This window comes from Crocodylus siamensis, chromosome 1 (genome assembly GCF_052110815.1).
Source record: "Crocodylus siamensis isolate JL-2025a chromosome 1, ASM5211081v1, whole genome shotgun sequence".
Taxonomy (NCBI): Eukaryota; Metazoa; Chordata; order Crocodylia; family Crocodylidae; genus Crocodylus; species Crocodylus siamensis.
The window spans coordinates 163,544,834-163,564,573 of record NC_143395.1 but is presented as its reverse complement, the minus strand read 5'-3'; the positions used below and the strand labels follow the sequence as shown (position 1 = coordinate 163,564,573).

The 19,740-nt window shown below is 42.5% G+C and overlaps 1 protein-coding gene across 7 annotated transcripts in view; it reads right to left on the bottom strand.

The window, feature by feature from the left end:
• Window positions 1-923: 923 nt before the first annotated feature.
• The window catches only part of CDC42BPA (CDC42 binding protein kinase alpha), a 334,018-nt gene continuing 315,201 nt past the window's right edge, over window positions 924-19,740 (bottom strand). Inside the window, exons 37-40 of one of the 7 annotated variants that reach the window (XM_090047507.1) lie at window positions 14,746-14,931; window positions 8,330-8,447; window positions 7,587-7,744; window positions 924-6,179 (exon numbers count right to left, since the gene is read on the bottom strand). In XM_090047507.1, coding sequence (XP_089903633.1) covers window positions 6,048-6,179; window positions 7,587-7,744; window positions 8,330-8,447; window positions 14,746-14,931 — 594 coding nt within the window. In that variant the 3' untranslated portion in view covers window positions 924-6,047. Of the gene's footprint in view, window positions 6,180-7,586; window positions 7,745-8,317; window positions 8,448-8,472; window positions 14,932-15,200; window positions 17,072-19,740 lie in introns of those variants that run through there. The other 6 variants (XM_090047449.1, XM_090047458.1, XM_090047476.1 and 3 more) reach the window with 6 other exon arrangements.

Genomic DNA, 19,740 nt, shown 5'->3' with positions numbered 1-19,740 from the left:
AGAGATGTAGGCATTGACCGTCTGCATATTGAGAACCCTGCTTAACAGGTGGTTCCTACATGAGGCATCCAGGAGAAAGATAACATGATGGTGATTAAGCCATCTTAGGTCTTCCCTAGTAACATGTCCAATTTGAGGATATTGGCAAGACAGATGTCCTGTTCCTACTACAGGCTGGTGACCACAGCCAACAGGTTCTTGGTAAAGATGGGGGAGCTGCCCAAAGGACAGGGGGACAGATGGTAAAGAAGGTGTCTAAGGGCAGAATGCTGGCCACTTTTGTGGGGACAGGGAGTTCAGCATCTCTGGAGGTCCATACAGAATTTGAAGTTTTGTTGGAGATGAAGATCTTGAAAGGTGCAAAAGCAGCTCTGTGCCTGTGAGTCAAAGGCAGTAGAATCCTCATCACTTACGAGGCAAGAGGCTGTCAGGACCTTTTTGAAAAGGCAAAGGGTTCACTTTGCTTAAAGACAAGAGGTGTCAAAAAGTTGAGAAAAGGAACGAGGCGAAGCTGATTATAGCAGTCTTGGGCACTCTTTCACTTAAGAGTCAGCTTTCAGAAGAAGGATGGTATGACTAACTGCTGATGGAAATGTGGAGGTGCACTACACTGGGAAAGATTGAGCTAATTAAAAGGCTCAGGAAAAACTGTGGTTGATGCACTTCGGTATAGTGAAGTGGAAGATAGCAAAAGCACAACAGAAGGTAACTGGTGCCAATTGTCTTCTGTAAATGTCTACAGGAAGCTGACAGCACTGTTGATGCTGGATGTGTGCATATCTGTTGCTTAGCAATGGACTAGTGTAGATTGGTTTACATTCTCAATTTCCCTTGTCCTCCCACTTTCCATTCCCTTTCCCTCCACCTCCCTCTGGAAAAAAAAAAAAAACCATAGTGGGGGATAAAAGACAAAAACATCCATGTTTCTAACAGTTCCCTGTTTTATTGCAATACATCAAAGTAGGTTAATATTAAGTGTGTTACCAACGTAAAATATTGGTGGCAAGTCATTTATTACATTGTTGACTTTCCACCTTAAATATTTCTGTGCAAAAGAATCTACATCATTGTTCTGTAGCAGAGAATCTCTTACAATGTCCTCTACAACATTGAGGGCATAAAACAATCAAATAGTGAGAAGAGGCAAAAAGCAGTCTTTCCCCCACACCACACACTTGTCAGCTTTTATACTCTAAAACAAAAAAGTGATTACATCTATGCCATGCAAAACTGTACAATAATATTACAATGAAAAAACCTAAAAAATATATTTTTTAAAAATAAATGATATGAAACTGTCATACATAAAAAGGCAGGTATAATTGCTTTGCAATGCCGACACTGGTTTTATTTATGAATTTTTTTTCCCCTGTGAATTTGACTGCTTTCTTCTGCAGAATGAAAGAGGGGTTCTTTCTTAAACTGTGAATGGAAAGGAAGAGAAGACAAGCTGTGGAACTGCCTCTCTGCACAGTGAGGTCTAAAGTGAAAGGCCTGTGGGACAGCTGATCTTTGGGGGCCTCTCAAATAGGACTTGAGTACGCAGCCCATGGTAGCCTGCCAGGACTAGGCTGCTCGTGTAGCTGGAGCGCAATTCATGTCAGCGCACAGGGCCTGTCCCAGGCTCCTTTGCGAGAGAGAACTCTTGTAGCAAGCCAAGCACAAAGTCTTTGTATCGCTTCAGTTCTCAGGATAAGGCGGAAGAGGTGCAGGGGCTTTGCACAGGGATGAATTTCACCCTTGGTGCTCACCTTGTAGAAGAAAGAGGTCTGAAGAAAAGGTTTCCTACCACTTAGATGCTGCTGGAGTTGCACAGAGCACTTGTTCTCTACCATTCACCAGCTGGGTCTCTCCCTCCAGTCTGGCTCATCAACGTTCTTGGACATACAAGACTATGGATGCTCATGGTGCTCCAGTTCCTCAGAAATTCTGACTTTTTAAAAAAGTATTGTTTTGAAAGGCTGATGCTATTGCTTGAGCAATGTTTTGCTTAAGCCCAAAGCTCTTTGTAGCGAACTACATATGCCCTTGCCGTCCATCATCTGTGCTTTCATTTGTTTTGTGTTCAGAGCCCTACGTGCCTCTGCTGCTGTGTTCCATAAACTACATACCTGAGAGTTCAACACAAATGTGGTCTGTGATTTTTATCAGAATCAAGCTCGTCGGTCTCAAAAACAAGTCAGGAATATTGCTGAAATAATAATGATCCACACTTTTAACAAGCCAGATACTAAGAAAGGCGTGAAGACGGGAAGAAAAGCTGCCTAAGCAAGGCCAGAAATGTTTCCAAACTATGAACTACATGGTTCCTACAGCTTGCGTGTGATACAGCCAAAGCTCTATTACCTAGCGCTGCCTTTACAAAATGTGGAAACCAAATGTGATGTGTGGGAGCTTAAATTACTTTACTGCACCTTTTCATTCTGTCACCTGGAAGCTGTGTTCCTCACAGTAGCTGCCTGAATCTATTTGGATTCTCTTTGTGACTAAAGCCATTTGCAAAAGCAAAATAAAAGGGTCCTGATAAATGAAGAATGCTTTCAGTCTTGGCAAAGGAAGGAAAAAAAAATATATACTGTGTACATAGAACATATGCTACAATATTAATCAAAAGTTTCAATGGGTGATTATAAATTGCCTGGGTAAATGCATTGCAACTGGAAACACTGAACAATGCCACACTGCATAGTTGCAAACAACAAACCTTGTAAGTCGACTGCCTCCAAGAAACCAGACAAGAATTGTACAGTTCAAATGGCCAAGTTACTTTTCCTACCTCATGAGAAATTCAAAAGCACATCTGCAACATGCATATTTTATAACAAGAGCTCACTACCAAAACAGATTTTGCATGGCCCACTGGAGAAATCAGCATCTATTCAAATGGTCCAAGACAACATAAAATTTAGCTCAAGTCCTAGGACATTTTATTTTCCTTTCAAATAACTTATGTGGATATTTGCTTTTCAGCTAAGAAATCCATTGCTCTTTCTCTTTAACAGTACTGTGGCTTGTGTAAAATGTACAGTATGACTAAATAGTCATCTTAAAGGACACTGCTAAAGCCTAGAAAATCCAGACTATGTTTAACAGTGCAGACTTCCTCCAGTTGGGTTTTCTTTATGGAATTCAGCTTTGCAACATAACCAGTGGATGCTACATCTGAAAATGTAAGTCTGTAACAAGAAACAGGATCACAGGCACCACAGCAAGTCCACTGGTTTATGGTTCTTTTAAAAATGTGCTGGGTCTTTGGTTCCATTTTTCAGGAGCGCAGACTGGTTAAAAAGGACTACGCAGTCAGATAAGGGGACTACCGTGCGTTGTTTCTTTCAGGCTAAAAACAGACTGTCAGACTTCTCCCAGAACAAAACCATTTTTTCCTGGGATCCTGCAGATGTACAAGTCCACTGTCCCACTTTAAGTACCTGTGAAATATCTGTGATAGCATTTGTTCCTGGGACAGTCGGGGCTAATTTGAGTTAATTGCCAGTCATTCCATGGACAAGCAGGGTTTGACTAGGATCAGTCAGAACTGCTTCAAGTATGACCAGTTTTTAGCCTAAAAACCTAAAGGTTCAAATGCCTCCTTTAGCATGAGGTTTAATATTTAAATGCACCATAAATAAAAAAACCAGTGTGGAAGGTTTTGAAGAACACGTGGATGTGATAGACTTCACTGGAAAGAGGGAATTGTAAGAAGAGGAGAAGCCTTTGGTACAGCCTTTAAGGAAAAACTGCTAGTGAGCTTCAGCTAATGCCCAGTCCCTGTGCCGTGTCTCTCCCACAGTGCTGTGAGAAGTTACTAGCTTGGAATGAGCTTGAAGTGTTTGGCTGCTTGGTATAGATTTGAATATGCAATGCCAAGCTTGCAGGAATGCTAGCTTCCAGCTGTGACAAGGAAATGCATGCCACTAACTTGATATGCTGAAAACCCAAACTGGATAGACAGGATTTGGACATGATACACAATGGACGTCCTGCATTCCTGCCCCCAAGTATCTCTGCAATATGTTATTTCATATGGACAATCCGCTCTTTGCAGAACAAAACAGATCTTTTCTAGGAGACCCAGCATGGGTAATGGTGAAGACGATGATCTGCATCCTACTGCTTATCTGTATTTCACCCAGGCCTGTGAATTATCCCATCCTTGAACTTACCCGTGTTTTCCACTGGGAAGAAAAATCCAGCAAAACCGCCATTCGTTTCAGCATCTCTTACTCTGGGTGAAGTACTTTATACTGTGAACTGGAATGGCTTGGAGTGGTTTGACAGAAGCGATAATGGTACTAAAACACGCACAATCAGTATTCTAAATACAAGAAGCCCTTTGGGGTGGTTGTGGCAGAAAGCTAGCAGTGATCCTTCTGAGAAGAAAATGCACACGCGTGTGTTTCCAAATAAAAAGCACATTTATCCTGGTAAATAACAAAAGGAAAGGACTTTCCTCCTTCGTGTCCATTTGCAGGTTATGTTTCCCCCTTTCATTCGGTTCATTTAATGATGGTCATCCGGCTCCTGTTGCTGAAAGGCAGACTGCATCTTCTGTGGGACCTGCCCTCTGGTGGAGTTCTTTCTGCCCTGCAGTCTGCCTTGCGCTAAGAACCAAAACAGCAGGATATTGGATAGAAATGACTAAACGCAATCCAGAATTGGGGGGTGGGGGGAATAATGAACCTCTTCAGCACGGCAGTTCTGGGCTATCAGGTGTCTTCAACTACCACAGCATGAACAGTATTAGGTCAAAGTCTTCAAGGTTCTTCACTATGCTACAGCAACAACATATTCAACAGAGGCTATTTTCAGGCTAACGGCACTCACATTTGGCTGATGTAGATTATATGCTAATATTTGGTAACAAATGTAACAGCTTTATGGTTAATAAATGGCCAAGGAGGCTTGGAAGACCATTCCCTCCCTAATGAAACCAGGTCAGTCGCTGACCCTTTTGAGAAACAGTGTTTCTTACAATTTCTGCTGCCTTAACCCCATCGTTGCCCTGGGATGTATACTGTATCCAGCAACAAGCTGGGAGCCCCTGGGTGATACGCTACCTATCAAGCGCTGACACCCTGACAACACTGTGTTTGGGTGCTGCTCTTAGGTGTTGATGGGAAGGGCTCACTTTTATATCTGTGTCATTCTTCCAAAGGACTGATAGGGCTGTCTCTAAAATGAGGGCTGTGGCTTCAGTTCTGTTCCTGACGAGTGGAAAGACTCATCACTGAGCACACTGGAGGAAAGTCTCCGACAGTGCAGTGTTACCCAAAGTTACCCAAAGGGAATGTCCCTCCTCCTGCATAATTTTAGGCCAAGCCTCAAATCTGTGTATTACTTGGTATGAAAACGGGAACACCACATATCTTTTTAAATTAAAGGATCTCTTAAATAGGCATCCATCTTCTGCTGCATACTTGATGCTGCTTCTTCTCTTTGAATATATACATACGTATTTCACTCTTAAATTTGCGTATTTATTTAAACTCTGTACTGTACTAAAATATGCATTGTTTTAATAAGGATTTGCTGGCGACAATCAGGTTGACATTCAAACATGGTGGCTGGCTGAAAGCTTTTATGTGCCTCTTAGACGTGCTGATTGCTCCCCACCGGAGGCGGGGTCTCTGTGCTACTTTCATACAGAATAATGAGCTAGTGGCTGAAAAACAAAAGCCATTGCCTTTCTCTTCTACGGATAGTGTTCTGGTCTATTTAAGTTACCTTTCTGGAAGTGGGATGGGGTAAAGTCACCTTTAATGATGAAAAGCATCTGTGACCACATGAAATGAAACCAGTGCTAATACAAATCTACTGTATCTGTTATTTACCAACACCCTAGGTTTGCTTGTTTGCTGCTGCTGAATCTGGGGAGGGGGAGATGAGGCAGCGCTGAATGGTGCTGGAGAAGGCAAACCTTTTATCTTACTCCCTCCCCACCCCCATGATCCTCTTAGAGGAGGAAAGGGTGATGAAAGTGAACTTGGGACGAGTGAAGGGGAAGCCAGGGGATAAGCCGCTGTGATGTCAGGTCTGAATGCTGAAGTTCATGAGTCCCAACTCACGTGGTCAGAGCTCTCCAAGGAGAGGCTCTTGGTCTTGTGAGGAGAAACCGGGCTGGGAGGGCTGCTCAGGTTGGAACTGTTAGAAGCCGTAGAATGCCGTGGCGAGTCCGAGTCCTGCAACCCCAGAGATGCAGACGAACATCAATAAGTAACAGTGTAATGGAAGGCAAGTTTGTCTGAGACTAAAGAGGACACACATTTGAACAAGTCAGCAGAGACTAGATGTCTGCATATGTTCCCCCTAGCTTTTATGTCCACTGATATAGATTGAACAGCTATACCAGTGTAATTTGCTCAGCATTTACTTTTCTGTTGTGTTTTAGTGAATTGTTTGAAGCTCGGTTCACATAAGGCATGAGTGGTGCCAGCTCACGGGGGAAGTGGCTACCAGCTGAAGGGGAGGTGACAGCTGCCCTGGTTCTGGGAGGGAAGAAGGGGTTGGGGATAATCTCAGTTTGTACAGTTTTGTAACCCTAAGCTGCTGCTTAACTCTCAACTACTTCTGGAGTCTCATGAAGCAGTTGTGACGGGACACAAGCTGGGCATGGAGGCATAGCATGTCTCCATCAGTTTAATTTACCCCAGTTCTGTACTTCTATGTAAATAATACCAGGATTCAGAGCAGATGGAGAACCACTTTATCCTAGGAAAGACTACAGGCCGTTATTAGAGCACATTACCCCTGGGTGGAGGAGCTGTAGATAATTGCTCAAGTCAAAACTGATGAGAGGTGTGGACATGCAACACTTCTACCATTGTAGAGTCACTGTAGGACTCAGGGTTTTTTGCCAGGTGACTACAGCAGAGTAGTGACTCACACTAGTGTATGACCTAATTCACGTCTGCTCTTTATTTCTGCTAATATAAATACTGTGCGTCTGCATCAACAGTTTCACACTTCTATTCAATTAGGAAGCCACTTTCCTGATTGAGCTTCATCAAAATCACTTGTCTCTTTGCAACTTCCAGAATGGAGGTTAATTCCAAGCCCTGGCCAGGGGCTACTCTTGACTGTCATTTGATATTTTGGCAGAATAGAGACAGCAGTCAGAGAAATGGCCAATTTCTGAATTTTACAATTAGCTACTTGACTGGAGACCCTCCCACATATAATCGGTATCTTTCCTATGAAACATCTGCTTATGGGCTAAGCTTCCTGGCTGCCAAAGGACACAAGGAATAATGTCACTTTTAGCTGGGGTAGATCAACATTATGCCATGCAGTTATTTTACCACCCTAGTGCATTTGTGAGTCTTACTGGTTTGCTATGCTCAGGGGCCCATTTTTTGCCCAACTATTCAAAGCTAACATATTTCGGTGTACTTCATGTACCAGGAATTCTCAATGGTTGTAATAGAGAAAACGTGATTATGAACAACAAGAGCTGAGCCTTCGGGGGCCAAATTCTGTCCTGTTGCATTCACTTTACTCCAGACTTCCATCAGCAAACACAAGAGGATTGTTTGACCATGGGTGTATCTACAGCTCTCAGATTTCTTCCCTCTACTCCTGTTACTCACCTCCCGCTCATAGTCCCTTGTCGGCACATCACTGCCTTGGTCCAAACCACCAGAAGACAATGACCCATCTGATGGCGATGCCATAGGCTGACGCTTTGCGCTGTAGCTCCCTCCTGAGAATTCCCGCCGCAGAGCACTGCCATTCTGTGCTGATGACCCTAAAAGGCGCAAGGAAACAGCGGTTGTAGGGACATATACTAGGCTGGTCAATGGCTGCTTCATGGTCCCCCATTGCTTTCCAGTAAAACCTTCCTGTCTGTATTCCCGGATGCCCTGGACAACATACTATGTGATCATGTACTGGACCCTGTAATATCTGGACAGGACCATGGGAGGACAAAGAGTTAAAAAATTAACCCTTCTCTGTCAGCAGCCAGTTGTCCACTGTTGTTACATGTGCTAGCCATACCAGTAGCAAACTGCAACAACAACGAAGGAAAAAACCAGCACTGGAGCCAATGGTTGATTTGCCCTTGACTCCGAGACTAAGCAGTCATTACGCAGCCCCAAGATAGACAAACAGTTTAGATTCTGATGCTGGCCATCATAATGTCAATAACAGAGAAACAAGCATGTGAGGTTTTCAATATCACTTGATAGCTGCCCAAGAGCTCCTACCAAGGTCAATGCTCGAACACTCCCACTGACGTCAGTGGGAGCAGTCAAAGCCAATACCGAGCACCCAGCATTAGCTTTCCATGTTTCTACATGCAATTTAAGGCAAGACAGACCTGGTAACTTACTTGCTGCCAACCCGCTACTAGCGCTCATTGATCGTCCTGGTTCGGGGCGGGATTTTGTGATAGATGGGATGCTGACAGAGCCACTGAACATGGTCCGACTTTCCTGAGGCCGAAGGTTCTGCAATGCACAGGGAAACATGGAAAAAAAATGCTTTAATCAATTCATCTGCTGCTGATTCAGTGCTGGAGACAGGCAGATACCAAATGAAACTAAGAAGTCCAAGTAATGCCCCAGTCTTACCAGAGCTGGATCACCTCAGGGGTAGGTCAGCAAATTTGCAAGATAGTATTCTGCAACTTAGTGCAGAGGCTAGAAGATCACACAGCATGACAGTATGGTGCTGAATTACATGGACAGATGCAGATGACCAAGAAAGACTCCCTGGTAGAACTTCCTCAGTGGGCTGCTCTGAGTGTCTAACATCTGATATCAATTTCAATGACATACTAAAAAGATGCCCAACAAACATGGCATATTTTTTGGGGGTCTGTTTCTCCAAGCAATATTTTATTAAATGGGGTCTCTTCAATAGCATCATGTGTGATAGATCTATTTGTTACGAAGAACAATGTTACTTGTGCCATGTGCCTGTCGTGTGCTTCATGCAGTTAAGCAGAAACACTGGGCCAAACTGCCTACAGCTATACTAAAGAAACCTGATTAGTTTCAGCAGAGTCAGTCTAGATTGACGCGGATGTTGCCAAGAGCAGATTTAGCCTTTTAGTTTCAGATTGCTAGACAGAAAAGCCTCATCTGAATACCAGTCAGAGTTTTTTTGCAACTACTTTGATTTGCTGTTATCTCAAATTAGGGCTTGTTCCACTGCTTTTCCTGCCACCACACACCTGAAAGTTGTTTTTCTGAACTGGCCATGTATGAGCTGGGCTGAAAATATGCCTTATCAGTTTAAAGGGGCAAACCCTTTTTGCCTTTTGGTGAATTTCACCACTCGGCTGCAGGAGTGTCTTAAATTCCTATAGGAAAAGCAAGGACTTCTTAGGGTGATCTCTCTTATTTAACCACCTCTGTAGCTGAAATAAAGTTTGACAAGTTTTGAATGCAAGACATTCTTCGTCAGCATGACTATATATTTATGACTGTGCTGTCCCTGGCTTCCTGTGATCAGAGACCTGATGAAGAATGTCTTGCATTCAAAAGCTTGTCTAACTTTATCCCAACTACAGAGTTGTTCGAATAAGGATTTCTTAGGATGGTATCTTTTGCCTCTGGCATAAATTCTGGATCATTACAGCTACAACATCATTCTTAGACTACCTCCAATTTCTCTTGCACCTCTGAAGAAAGAGGACTGGTGGTTTGGAGCAACAAACTCTGGGAAACTTGTTTTCAGTGTTGTAATCTTAGAGGGGATCACAGGGAGGGGAAAAACTAAAAAAGACTTCAGCACACTTAGTCCTGCAGTCTTTGTATACAGGACTGCTTCCTGGTCACATTGATAAAGGCTTTCCAACATGCCTGTTTGTCTTTGATCTTTGGTTAAATATAAATGCATTCATCAGGCTCCCTCCTTGCACAAATAAATCATTAGAACTAATGAGAATTGGCTATATAAAACCTCTCCATACAGGGGAAGAAATACAACTTCTTTGTAAGAAATACATCCAGAGCCCAAAGTGGCTTCACCTAGCCTAAACCTAGGTCCAAGCTTCAGCTATTTATTTTTTGAATTGTATCTTTGCCTTGCAGCTTATTTCTTTCTACTACTAATGCCCCACATTATTTCAGACTAGCTTAATATAGCCAAGTGTATGAAATAATTCACAACTGTAGTTGCCCTCGTAGGCATGGATGTTAATGAAACTTACAACAAGAATAAAAGGCCTCTATGAGGTCGGTTCTGCCCTGATCTCTGCTCCCTGTGTGGCTCTGTCTGAGAATATCCAATCAATCAGGGACATATTGTGGATCATAAACAAGCAGGGCAGCCTCAGTCCCACTGAGTATGTCTGAATGGCTTAGCAATGCTTGGGTGCCACACAAGCACTAGTCTCTTGCTCTCTGTCTGTCTCTCATATCCTGCTTTGAGTTTTGAAGTTATTTGATTATCTCTGTGCAGTATAAGCTGTACCATGTAGACATACACATTTAATCCAAATGCCACATTTACTATGTCATGGTGATGTCTGGGGAAAAAAAACCAACTCAGTTATTCCATTACTTCTATGCTAGTTTTGGGTTTTTTTGCACAGAGTTGGCAGAATCAGTAGCTGCTCTTGTTGAATGATATTATAACCCCCTAACCCTAAACAGGACTAATTAGCATTTGATTGGGTTTTTTTTCCTTTTTACTTCCTCTGAGCTATGTTTAATTGTATTACTAGCACCACAAGAAAAGAGATCTCTTAACAGTACTGCAAGGAACCTTCTCAGATTCATCTTTCAGGGAGGACACATGAGAAAAATGCTTACGTCATTACTTTATCTCCAGAAGGAGAGAGGATAGAAAGAGCTGAACACACAGCTAGTGATGCAGCATTTTAATAGTGAAGCGGGGGTATGCGTTTGTGTGAGTTACTGGGGAATCATTAAATTACCCATGGGGCTTTCCCCCTTTAGCAATGTGGTAATAACACAGATACAGCAAACCAATGTTTTAAATCCACTGTATAGGGAAATCAGTCTGAACTATTTTGTGTTAACCTATACCCTTAATACAAATACAAATATCCTTCCTGATTTGTTGGTATCCAGGGGCAGTACTTTATAAGTAATAGATAAGTTATCATCTACCATATTCTTGAGTATCTATCAGTTTCTCTAGGTAGGTTATATAATAGTATAGCTAAAGAGGGGGTTTATAATGGCTGGAATAGACTTAGCAAAGCAGCTAGGGGATGTGTAGTAAATATTATTATTGTTACTTGTCTGTTGTTACTGCCACTGTTCCTAACCTACATTTATGAACAATTTTCCAACAACAGGGAATACTTCTGCCTCATTTTCCCACATGACATGAACTCCTCATTTTTCATGTGCAACAAAGCCACACAAGGCTTGATTTTTTTTTTTTTCATTCAGAATCTCTCTCTGCTACCTGCATAAATGAACCTGAGACTGCAGGGATGGAAAAGCCCTATTTGATTTGCCAATTTATCTCCCTGCTGTTGGATTGTTTCCAGCTGTTTCAGCAGATCTGTAGGGCTGACAAGCACCCTTCAAAATAGTCAAATTAAATATTATCTTGTATTGCCTGTATGCCCTTTTTTCAAAAAAGCAGTGAATACATAAACTATATTTTAAATTATCTTATTTACCATAAAAGAATATGTGGAGTCAGTCTGTGTGTCCTGCGACACCCAGGAAGATCTCAGCTTGAGCTTGCTGACAGTGGGTGGAGACTGCACAGAACAAGTACCCGGTGTTTAACTATAGAGCAGACGTGGTGTTTTGAGACATGTTAGGAAAAGCCAGAATACAGCACTTTGATATCATACATTGGAATCACAAGGAGGCGGCTTCAGTGCCTGTCAGACAAGGAGCAGGTGGTTTCTCAAAGAGAAGAATGATGTTCAATAATAACAAGGCAGCAACTCTCCTTACCAGAGGCTGAGCAGCCACAACCGGTGGATGAGTGGGGTATGCAGGCTGGAGCTAGGAAGGTGGCCACTAGTGACTGATCAGTGACTGATACATGCATTTGAAAGAGATCAGCCATAGCAGTGTAAAACTCAAACCCAGTCAGGTTGGCTTGCAGCCTCACATTTGACTACTGTTGTTTTTTTTTTAATCTGTTTGCAAAGTCCATGTAATTCCACCTATGTGATTTCCTCCCTACCCCAACAAGCAAAGGTCTCATTGTTCTTTTGTCTAAAAACAAATCCCAGTGAACCTAGCACTTAAATGCAAAAATAGCAACAGAGCAATGTGCACGCAACACAAAGAAGAAACTGGCACCAGGGAGAAAATGGCAGTTAGAAGCAGCAGTTATGAAAAACAAATCAGCAGCAGCAAATTAAAACAATCATTCAGAGTTAACTGTGAGCCTTTAAGAAACGAACAATCTGGTTTAGCTCAAGCAATTCAAACCTGTGCATATTTTATCCTTCCCCGCTGCTGGACTAAGATGGGGCAGGTGAGGGGGAAATAATGGGTAGAAGAAATACCCTTGCAGAGGAACCTCCCCTCCCCAGCAGAGAAGCTGCTGCTGGAGCAGACTATAAGCTTGAGACAGAGAAAGCCCCAGATTAGCTCTGTGCATTGCAGATTTAGTCGGGGAGTAAAACTCTGGTGGAGTTGCTGTGCTCCAAAAATGCAGCAGCTGCTCATCTGCGTAGCAGCAGACCCAGACTCATCCACCCTGCAAACACTGATCTACTCCCAAGTCTCACCACAGTCAGGCCTCCCCCGCTCCGTCTCCTCAGACTCAGACTCTGGCCTGGGGTCTTCTACATGTCCATGGCACTGGGTGGACTGCAGCTTCCATGGGAATTTGGCTGTTGGGTGGCTTCCCCTGGTTTTTCTAGCTGCCCCCCTATTGGGACTCACTAAATGAGTCTACCCATCACTAAATGAATTTTGGCATAGTATTTTCCAGTGAAAGATTATTTTGATCATAGGGCAATACATGAGGTGCTTGTGTGCTAGACTTGCTTTCAACGCCCAGTATTGATTTCGTCCCCTTCAGGTCCCTAGTTCAGGCCCATCCCAGCTCTATCTGAGTCCCAATCCATTCAATTGCCATGAGGTGCCCCTTGGACACAAGAATATTGGTTCCCTGTTGCCCAGACAGTTTCCAGACTCCATGCCATTTCTTCCCTCAGCCAGAACATGCTCCTTCATAAAAGCCAGTCCTCTAGGTGAGCTAGCAGGCCTGCAATCACAAGGCTCTGGATTCCCCAGTGTCCCTCCACATTCACACCCTTGATTGCTATGTAAGTGCACTGGCAGTGGAAGTGGTGCTCTTAAACCAAGGTCCACATTGTTACTATGACTGCATATAGTGAGCACCTACACATGCAGCCCTTCCTGCGTGCTGTCGCCTTACTCACCTGAGAAAGGCTAAGGAAAAGGGACTGGGTCCCACTGTATTTTAAATATAGAAACTTCTGTGGTAAAGTGAAAATGCTGCAATGCAACAAACTCTGACTTTTTCAATGCACTCATGCAAACAGGGACTTAGGGGGAAGCTCAGTGCTGAGCAGATCTCAGCCCCGCGCTTGCAGCCAGAGCACTTCAGCCCTTCTGGACAAGGCCTTGCTTGGCCTTAAACAGGGTGCTCTGGTTTCAGACATTTGGCACAAGGCTCCGGCCAGCAGAAACACCTTGAGAGTAAATACAGACTGACCACACTAGGTGCAAGATACCTACATGCACTACAAAACACCGTGGCTTTGCTTATTAATATTTTCTGCTTGCTTACAGTTGCAACAGGTCATGACAAGGACAACTGGCCATGCATTAACTCTTTGGGACTTAGCTGTACATGGGCAACTTCCATGTCTGACCATGCCTCCCAACATTTTCCTGCCAACAGCTTTGCCTCTGGACTGTACCTTTCTCCCACTTCATGAGAAAAGAATAATTTTCCCCTCAAGGGTCTAAATTCTTGCTGGGGTTACATCTGAAAAAGCCTCCCAGCCGCAGGAGCTCATAGGGAGAAGCTGGCCACCTTATTCTCATTTGGGTTTCCCAAACTTGCAAAGAAGTGGCCTGCAGTAGCTTATTATTTTATTACTATTTATGCTACCACAGTATCTAAGAGCCTCATTCATGGACCAGGGCCCCACTTGTGGGGAGGGGGGTGCACACAAACAGAACAAAAAGATGGTCTCCAGCCCAAAAAGAATGATTTAATCACCTCTTATCTCAGCCTCAGCTTAAGCATCCTTGTATTCTTGGGATCTGCTGTCTGTGTAAAAAGCTTATATTATTTTTAATTGTTTTGCCCTTGGTCCCCGCTTTTGTCTACCTTCTTGTTCAAGCTTGGCTGTAAACTCTGCCGGGCATGGAAACTCTGTCTTACTCTCTGAAGGGTGCTTGCAAAACTTGCATTTAAAGAAAGTGCATTATTATTAGTCAACCTTTTCCCAGCCCTATCAGCTATCCAGAATGCAGCCCCCCCATTGCTGACTGCTGTACGATGCACGCTGTAGGATATAAACCGTTACCATTTAATGTCCCACGTCCCATTAGGCAATTAAAAACATGACATTACTTTCACAGGAAAGCGGTTCAATCCAGCAGTTTTTTTCCTTAATTTTTTAAGCTGTGAAGTTCTGCTCCTTGGTACGTGACCAGCTGTGGAAAGCACCAGGGTAGAAAGGTGGATACGAACCGGCTGGGACACACGAGAGTTCAGAAGAGAAGGAAAGCACTTGCAGAGGCTTGTTTCTTCCATGTTATTAGCCAAGCAAGAGGAAAACCACACTGTGTTAGTACAGTGAGCCGTTCCTACCCTCAGAGTCATAATGGCTGGGGTGCCAGGGGCAGAGCGCAGAGCTGGGGGACAGGCTGGGTTTATGGAATCATAAGAGAGGAATTTTTCAGCTGAGTTAACAGTCATGTGATAGATGTGCTCGAAGTTGCTCGGAGAGGAGATCAGACTGGAGTGATGATGAGGGGATTGGTAAGGGGAACGTGGCTATCAAAGACAACAGAGAAAAAAAGAGGCAGTGAAGGATGGTTTCATGGTTACACAGGTAATGTGAAATTACTAACAAGCAATCTGCAGGAACATGCGGAGAACAGTATCGAATTCCCAAATAATTCCTTCCTGTACACAAGCAGGCAGATCCCCCAGGTCAGCACCCAACCTTTCCCCTAACAATCTCCTTAGACTGTATCACAGGTACCTGTCACCATTACTGTTGCTAGCAACTTACAATAAATCAAACTTGTAACTCTCCAGAATGGATTCTAGTGTTTATTGTCATTTATATTTCAAACAGCACCATAGTTGTGTATGACTCTTTACAGACAAACAAAAAGCATCAATTCCCTGCTTCGAGGAGCTTACAATCTAAATGAGACACAAGCAAGGCAAGGTGAACGTGAATGTGATGACAAGGAAGGGAGTAAAGATAGAGGCACAATGGTGAAAGTGAAAGAGCATGACACTTCTTTTGCTATGCATGCGTTAAGGGGTGGCCACTTTTATAAATATCCATAAACATATGGATATAGTAGATACTGAGAATGCAAGGGAACTATGTCTGGGGGAATGGAGCTCAGGCGGGAAAGCGAACTGCTTAGTGTCACACAAGTGGGGTCGAGCTTACCTGTTGGGAAGGGCACAGCATAATGCTTATGTCCCACTAAAGACCCTACAGGACTTCAGTAGTGCAGAGGCCTCGTGTGGTCTGCACAGCAGTGAACTGCATTCCCAGTGGGTGAGGCCAGCCCTGTACTTCAGCTCAGTAACCTGTTGGGTGCTGTGCTCCCAAAACAAAGGATGGAAAAAGAACTGAACCTACAAATTAAACAAAAATCACCTTCTAATCAGTCTCCACAGAATGTGCTGACAGCACAATGCCTAGGTCCCACTTTTATCATTCAAAGCTGCCTAAATCCTCAAGCTGTATCTGAACAGTTTATCTAAGTCTTGTTTTTCTTCCCTCTGTGGAGGGATCCTACCTTTGCATATCCAGTAGGCTGCTCTATTTTTGGATATGTAGGATATTGGCCACTGGGAAAGTAGGCCAGCTTTTCCTACGCAATAACCCTTTTTGCTTCCTTTTGTTCAACTGCTCTCATCTTTTGAGGAAAAAAATGTCTGAGCAATGCTGGCAATATGGTACAAAAAGGCTGAAAATCAATGTCCCTCTGGTAAACCTAAGGCACTATTTGTCACATAAGGAATTTACGGAAGTTTGGGAAGAGCATCAAATGGCATTCCCATACATATTACCTCTGGGATTAAGCTAGAGTTATTACTGTTCTGCACTGTTCCCTCAGTCTGAGCTGGTAAAATCCCAATAGGGTTTTTGTTTTCTTTTCTTTTTTATAATGTATTGGTGTTATGAAGCATTGCATGTCAATGAAACATAGATTTACAGCATACAGTATATAATATGTATTAATTGCTATTAATAAGGTTAGCTGTATCTAGAATATCAGTACAGTCATCAATAAGCAAGGAAGATACTTTTCCAAACAGGAAAGTGGGAATGGCTTCTCTATTAGCACAACACTGAGAACCTTCTGCAAAATCAAGTCATGTTGCTGAATGCCAATAAGGAAAAACAACAAACCTGTCCTGATACTACAAGCTCTGAAGTGGACAGTAAACCAGCTCCAGACCACAGAAATATTTATCCAGTTCCCATTAATAGGAGAAAGTTGGGTATGGTGACACATTGTGAAACCAAGGATTGAATGATAATATTCTGCCATCTGACACATAAGTGAGGTTTACACTGGAAGTAAGAAATACTAAATATGTGTGATATTAATTACTTTGAATGCCTTTTACTGAAACAGATAAAACTTCACAAATAATCTGTCTCTCACTGAACTATAATGATACCTGTAAAATGGAGTGGAATTGAGGTACAATGAACTAGATTTTATAAGTAAAATATTCAGGCATACAGAGTATGGGAGCAAAAATCAATCCTGCATATCTGAAGTAGACAGCTGATACGTGCTGCAGGAAGTAGAATTCCAGAATTCACATCTTCACTACAAGCTTCCATGATAAAGGGGCTTCAAAGGATATGAGGGCCAGAAAATGAACTGAACTGCCAGGAAAAGTTCATGTGTGTTTAATTGGTGACAGGCTGCTAAGGGAAAAAAAAAATATAAATACGTAAGTTGGGGGACACTAAAAGAAATGAATCTAAATTGCACAACTCTAGTCAGTGACCCAGTACATCAATTACACATCATCACAGGCCTGTTGCTTACAGATAAGACTTTTTGTTCATTTTTAAGTAAGTTAATCCAGTAAGCCAGTTACCAGAGACTGTAAAGCAAACTGTGAAGGTGCTGGATACCGGTATGGACATTACACAATTATTATTCTATGACTGTCTTGTGTATTTTTCTAACTGAGGCCCCAGTCACCAAGCTCAAATAAAGCACACTCCTGAGCTTCCAAGGGGCCCCACTAAGATCAAGGGATCCCTATTTGGGGGTGGGGTCTACCCAAAGGAAGCTTGAGGCAGGGCTATATTAAAATTTACTTCAAAAGTATTCAACGCATGACTTGCTCCCAAGACAGTCAGCGGTTCAAAAATAGGTATCCAAACAGTGCTTGCAAAATGTCTGCACCTATGCATCTGGAAACTATAGTGCACAGCAAGTACCTCTGCTCAAGTGTGATGGTGCAATGGCTCTTTTATGTACCAAAATGCATACTCTGCTATTCCATATCCCTGTGTAGGCCTTTCTTGGACAATGTGCCTCATAACTCAGACTTGCTCCCAGCTTTCAGTTTTACTCATCATCATTTTGTGATTTTAAGTTACTGAAATGAAAGTCCTTATAAAAGTTAGTTTATTTTTAAAATGATGCTATACAAGACACAGTTTGGGTCTCTCCCTGGCCACAGGTATCTGTATTCTAAAGTGAACACAGGGAGGACGCTCAGGATTTAGCCTACTAAGTTTCTTCTTCCACCAAGTAACTCAGATTTTCAAAAATGCTCAAGAAGGGCCCGGATTGACAGCACTACAGTCTGACATCTCTTTATTCACAAAACAGATGTAACATGGGGATAGGCAGTCCAAGTGCCCCTCTCACACTGGCTTGCCAATGGACCTCATCACAAATATGGAGGACTAACTCTTGGCACTTGAGTTCTATGGCTTGGTCAATCCTTAGGTTGTCCCCTTGGTCATGGCAACAAAAGAACCAGCTAGTGCCAACTGCAACAGTGATTTTTAAAGAAGACAGTACTCCAGTAGGAACTGGACTGAACGGACATTAGCTGACAATAATGTCTCATCACGGTCATCCTGTGTTGGATACAAATTGCTCACTCAGAAATTGAAGTCTCTCTTTGCAACACCTGCCTCTTCCCTCAGCCAGTCCTGCTATTAAACATCTATTCTTTATTAGGATCTACTACCAAGGCCCTTTCTGCTGACCTCAGCAGCACCTCTCTGAACTCAGTCAAACCTGAAACTGGGCTGATGGGACCACATATGGATCCTGGCACTGTAAATCCACATTTGGCTATGCCAATTCTAAAATGAGTAAGGTGGAAAGATCAGGTCTTCTTTGTATATTCTCTTGCAGTTTTATTTAGTTTTGTATTAAAATATTTTTAAAGCCCTTTAAACGTTCAATATGAAGCATAAAGGCAATTCTTCGACGTTTCTCATAAAACGTATATATTTGTAAAAAACCTGACAAATGCATTTTAACTCTAAAAGAATTAGCTGACACAATTTACACCCCCTAGTGGTAAAAGCCTTGACATTTCAAAAATGTTTTGCTTGTCCTCTTCTATTTCTGCTTCTAAGAGGGGCGCAGAAAATAAAATGTTATAATCTTTTCCGTCTCTTAGAAATAAATTGAATTAATGTGTTTTTACTATGATGGCAAATACAACCTGTGCAACAAGGTGAATAGAAACATCTATTGCTGCCAACTGATTCTTCAGAAGTCAACAAGTTCTGTCTGTAATTTTGCATTCATCTAAACGTTAACAAAGTGTGATGCCAGAAACATGGGCTTCTGATTTCACTGCAGCAACATATAGTAGGAGAAACTGACTTGTCAGTTCCTAACCGATATCTGAAATAGTGGCTGCAAAGAATTACTATCTAGGTTTTAAATGGTTCTGTATAAAGATATCCCCCTTTCCCTTCTCTCCTTCAGCAGGAACAAAGTAACCAGCTTGACACAGGTTAAAAGGTATGCCTAGTCCAACAGAATGCTTCAGAGGAAATTGTGGAGGGGAAAACAAAGTGCAAAAGCATTTCTTTGGGGAAAATGTTTTCCTGGCCCCAGGTTATCAGTTAATACGTAAAAGCAGAGTCACTGGTGTTACTCTTATTTTATCCTACTTCCTATGACCCTGTGGGCACAGCTATAACAAATACCAAATCAAGTTTACCTCAATAATGGCTCCCACCACTAAGCTCTATATATTAACTTGCAGCAGTGAATTCGTAATGCTAATATCAGTAAACCTGGAAGACTGGATAAATTTATAGCTCTGTTTTACCTTGTATAGAAATATTGTCTCCTTTTATCTATTTTAAATGGACAGCAAAAGTCTTGTTGATTGGGAGAAAGGAGGAAACTAAACCTTGCTTCCAAATGTGACCCGGAAACTAAAGTAAAGTCTGTTTGGTCAGAATGTCCTAAATGTCCTTCAGTGACAAAGAGCTCTACTGAACGTAGTAACAGGAGCAAATTGCTAACAATATGTTAATATAAAAAGTGCCATAAAGGGGCCACTACATCATACCACTCAGTTCTTTTTCTACATCTAAAAGTG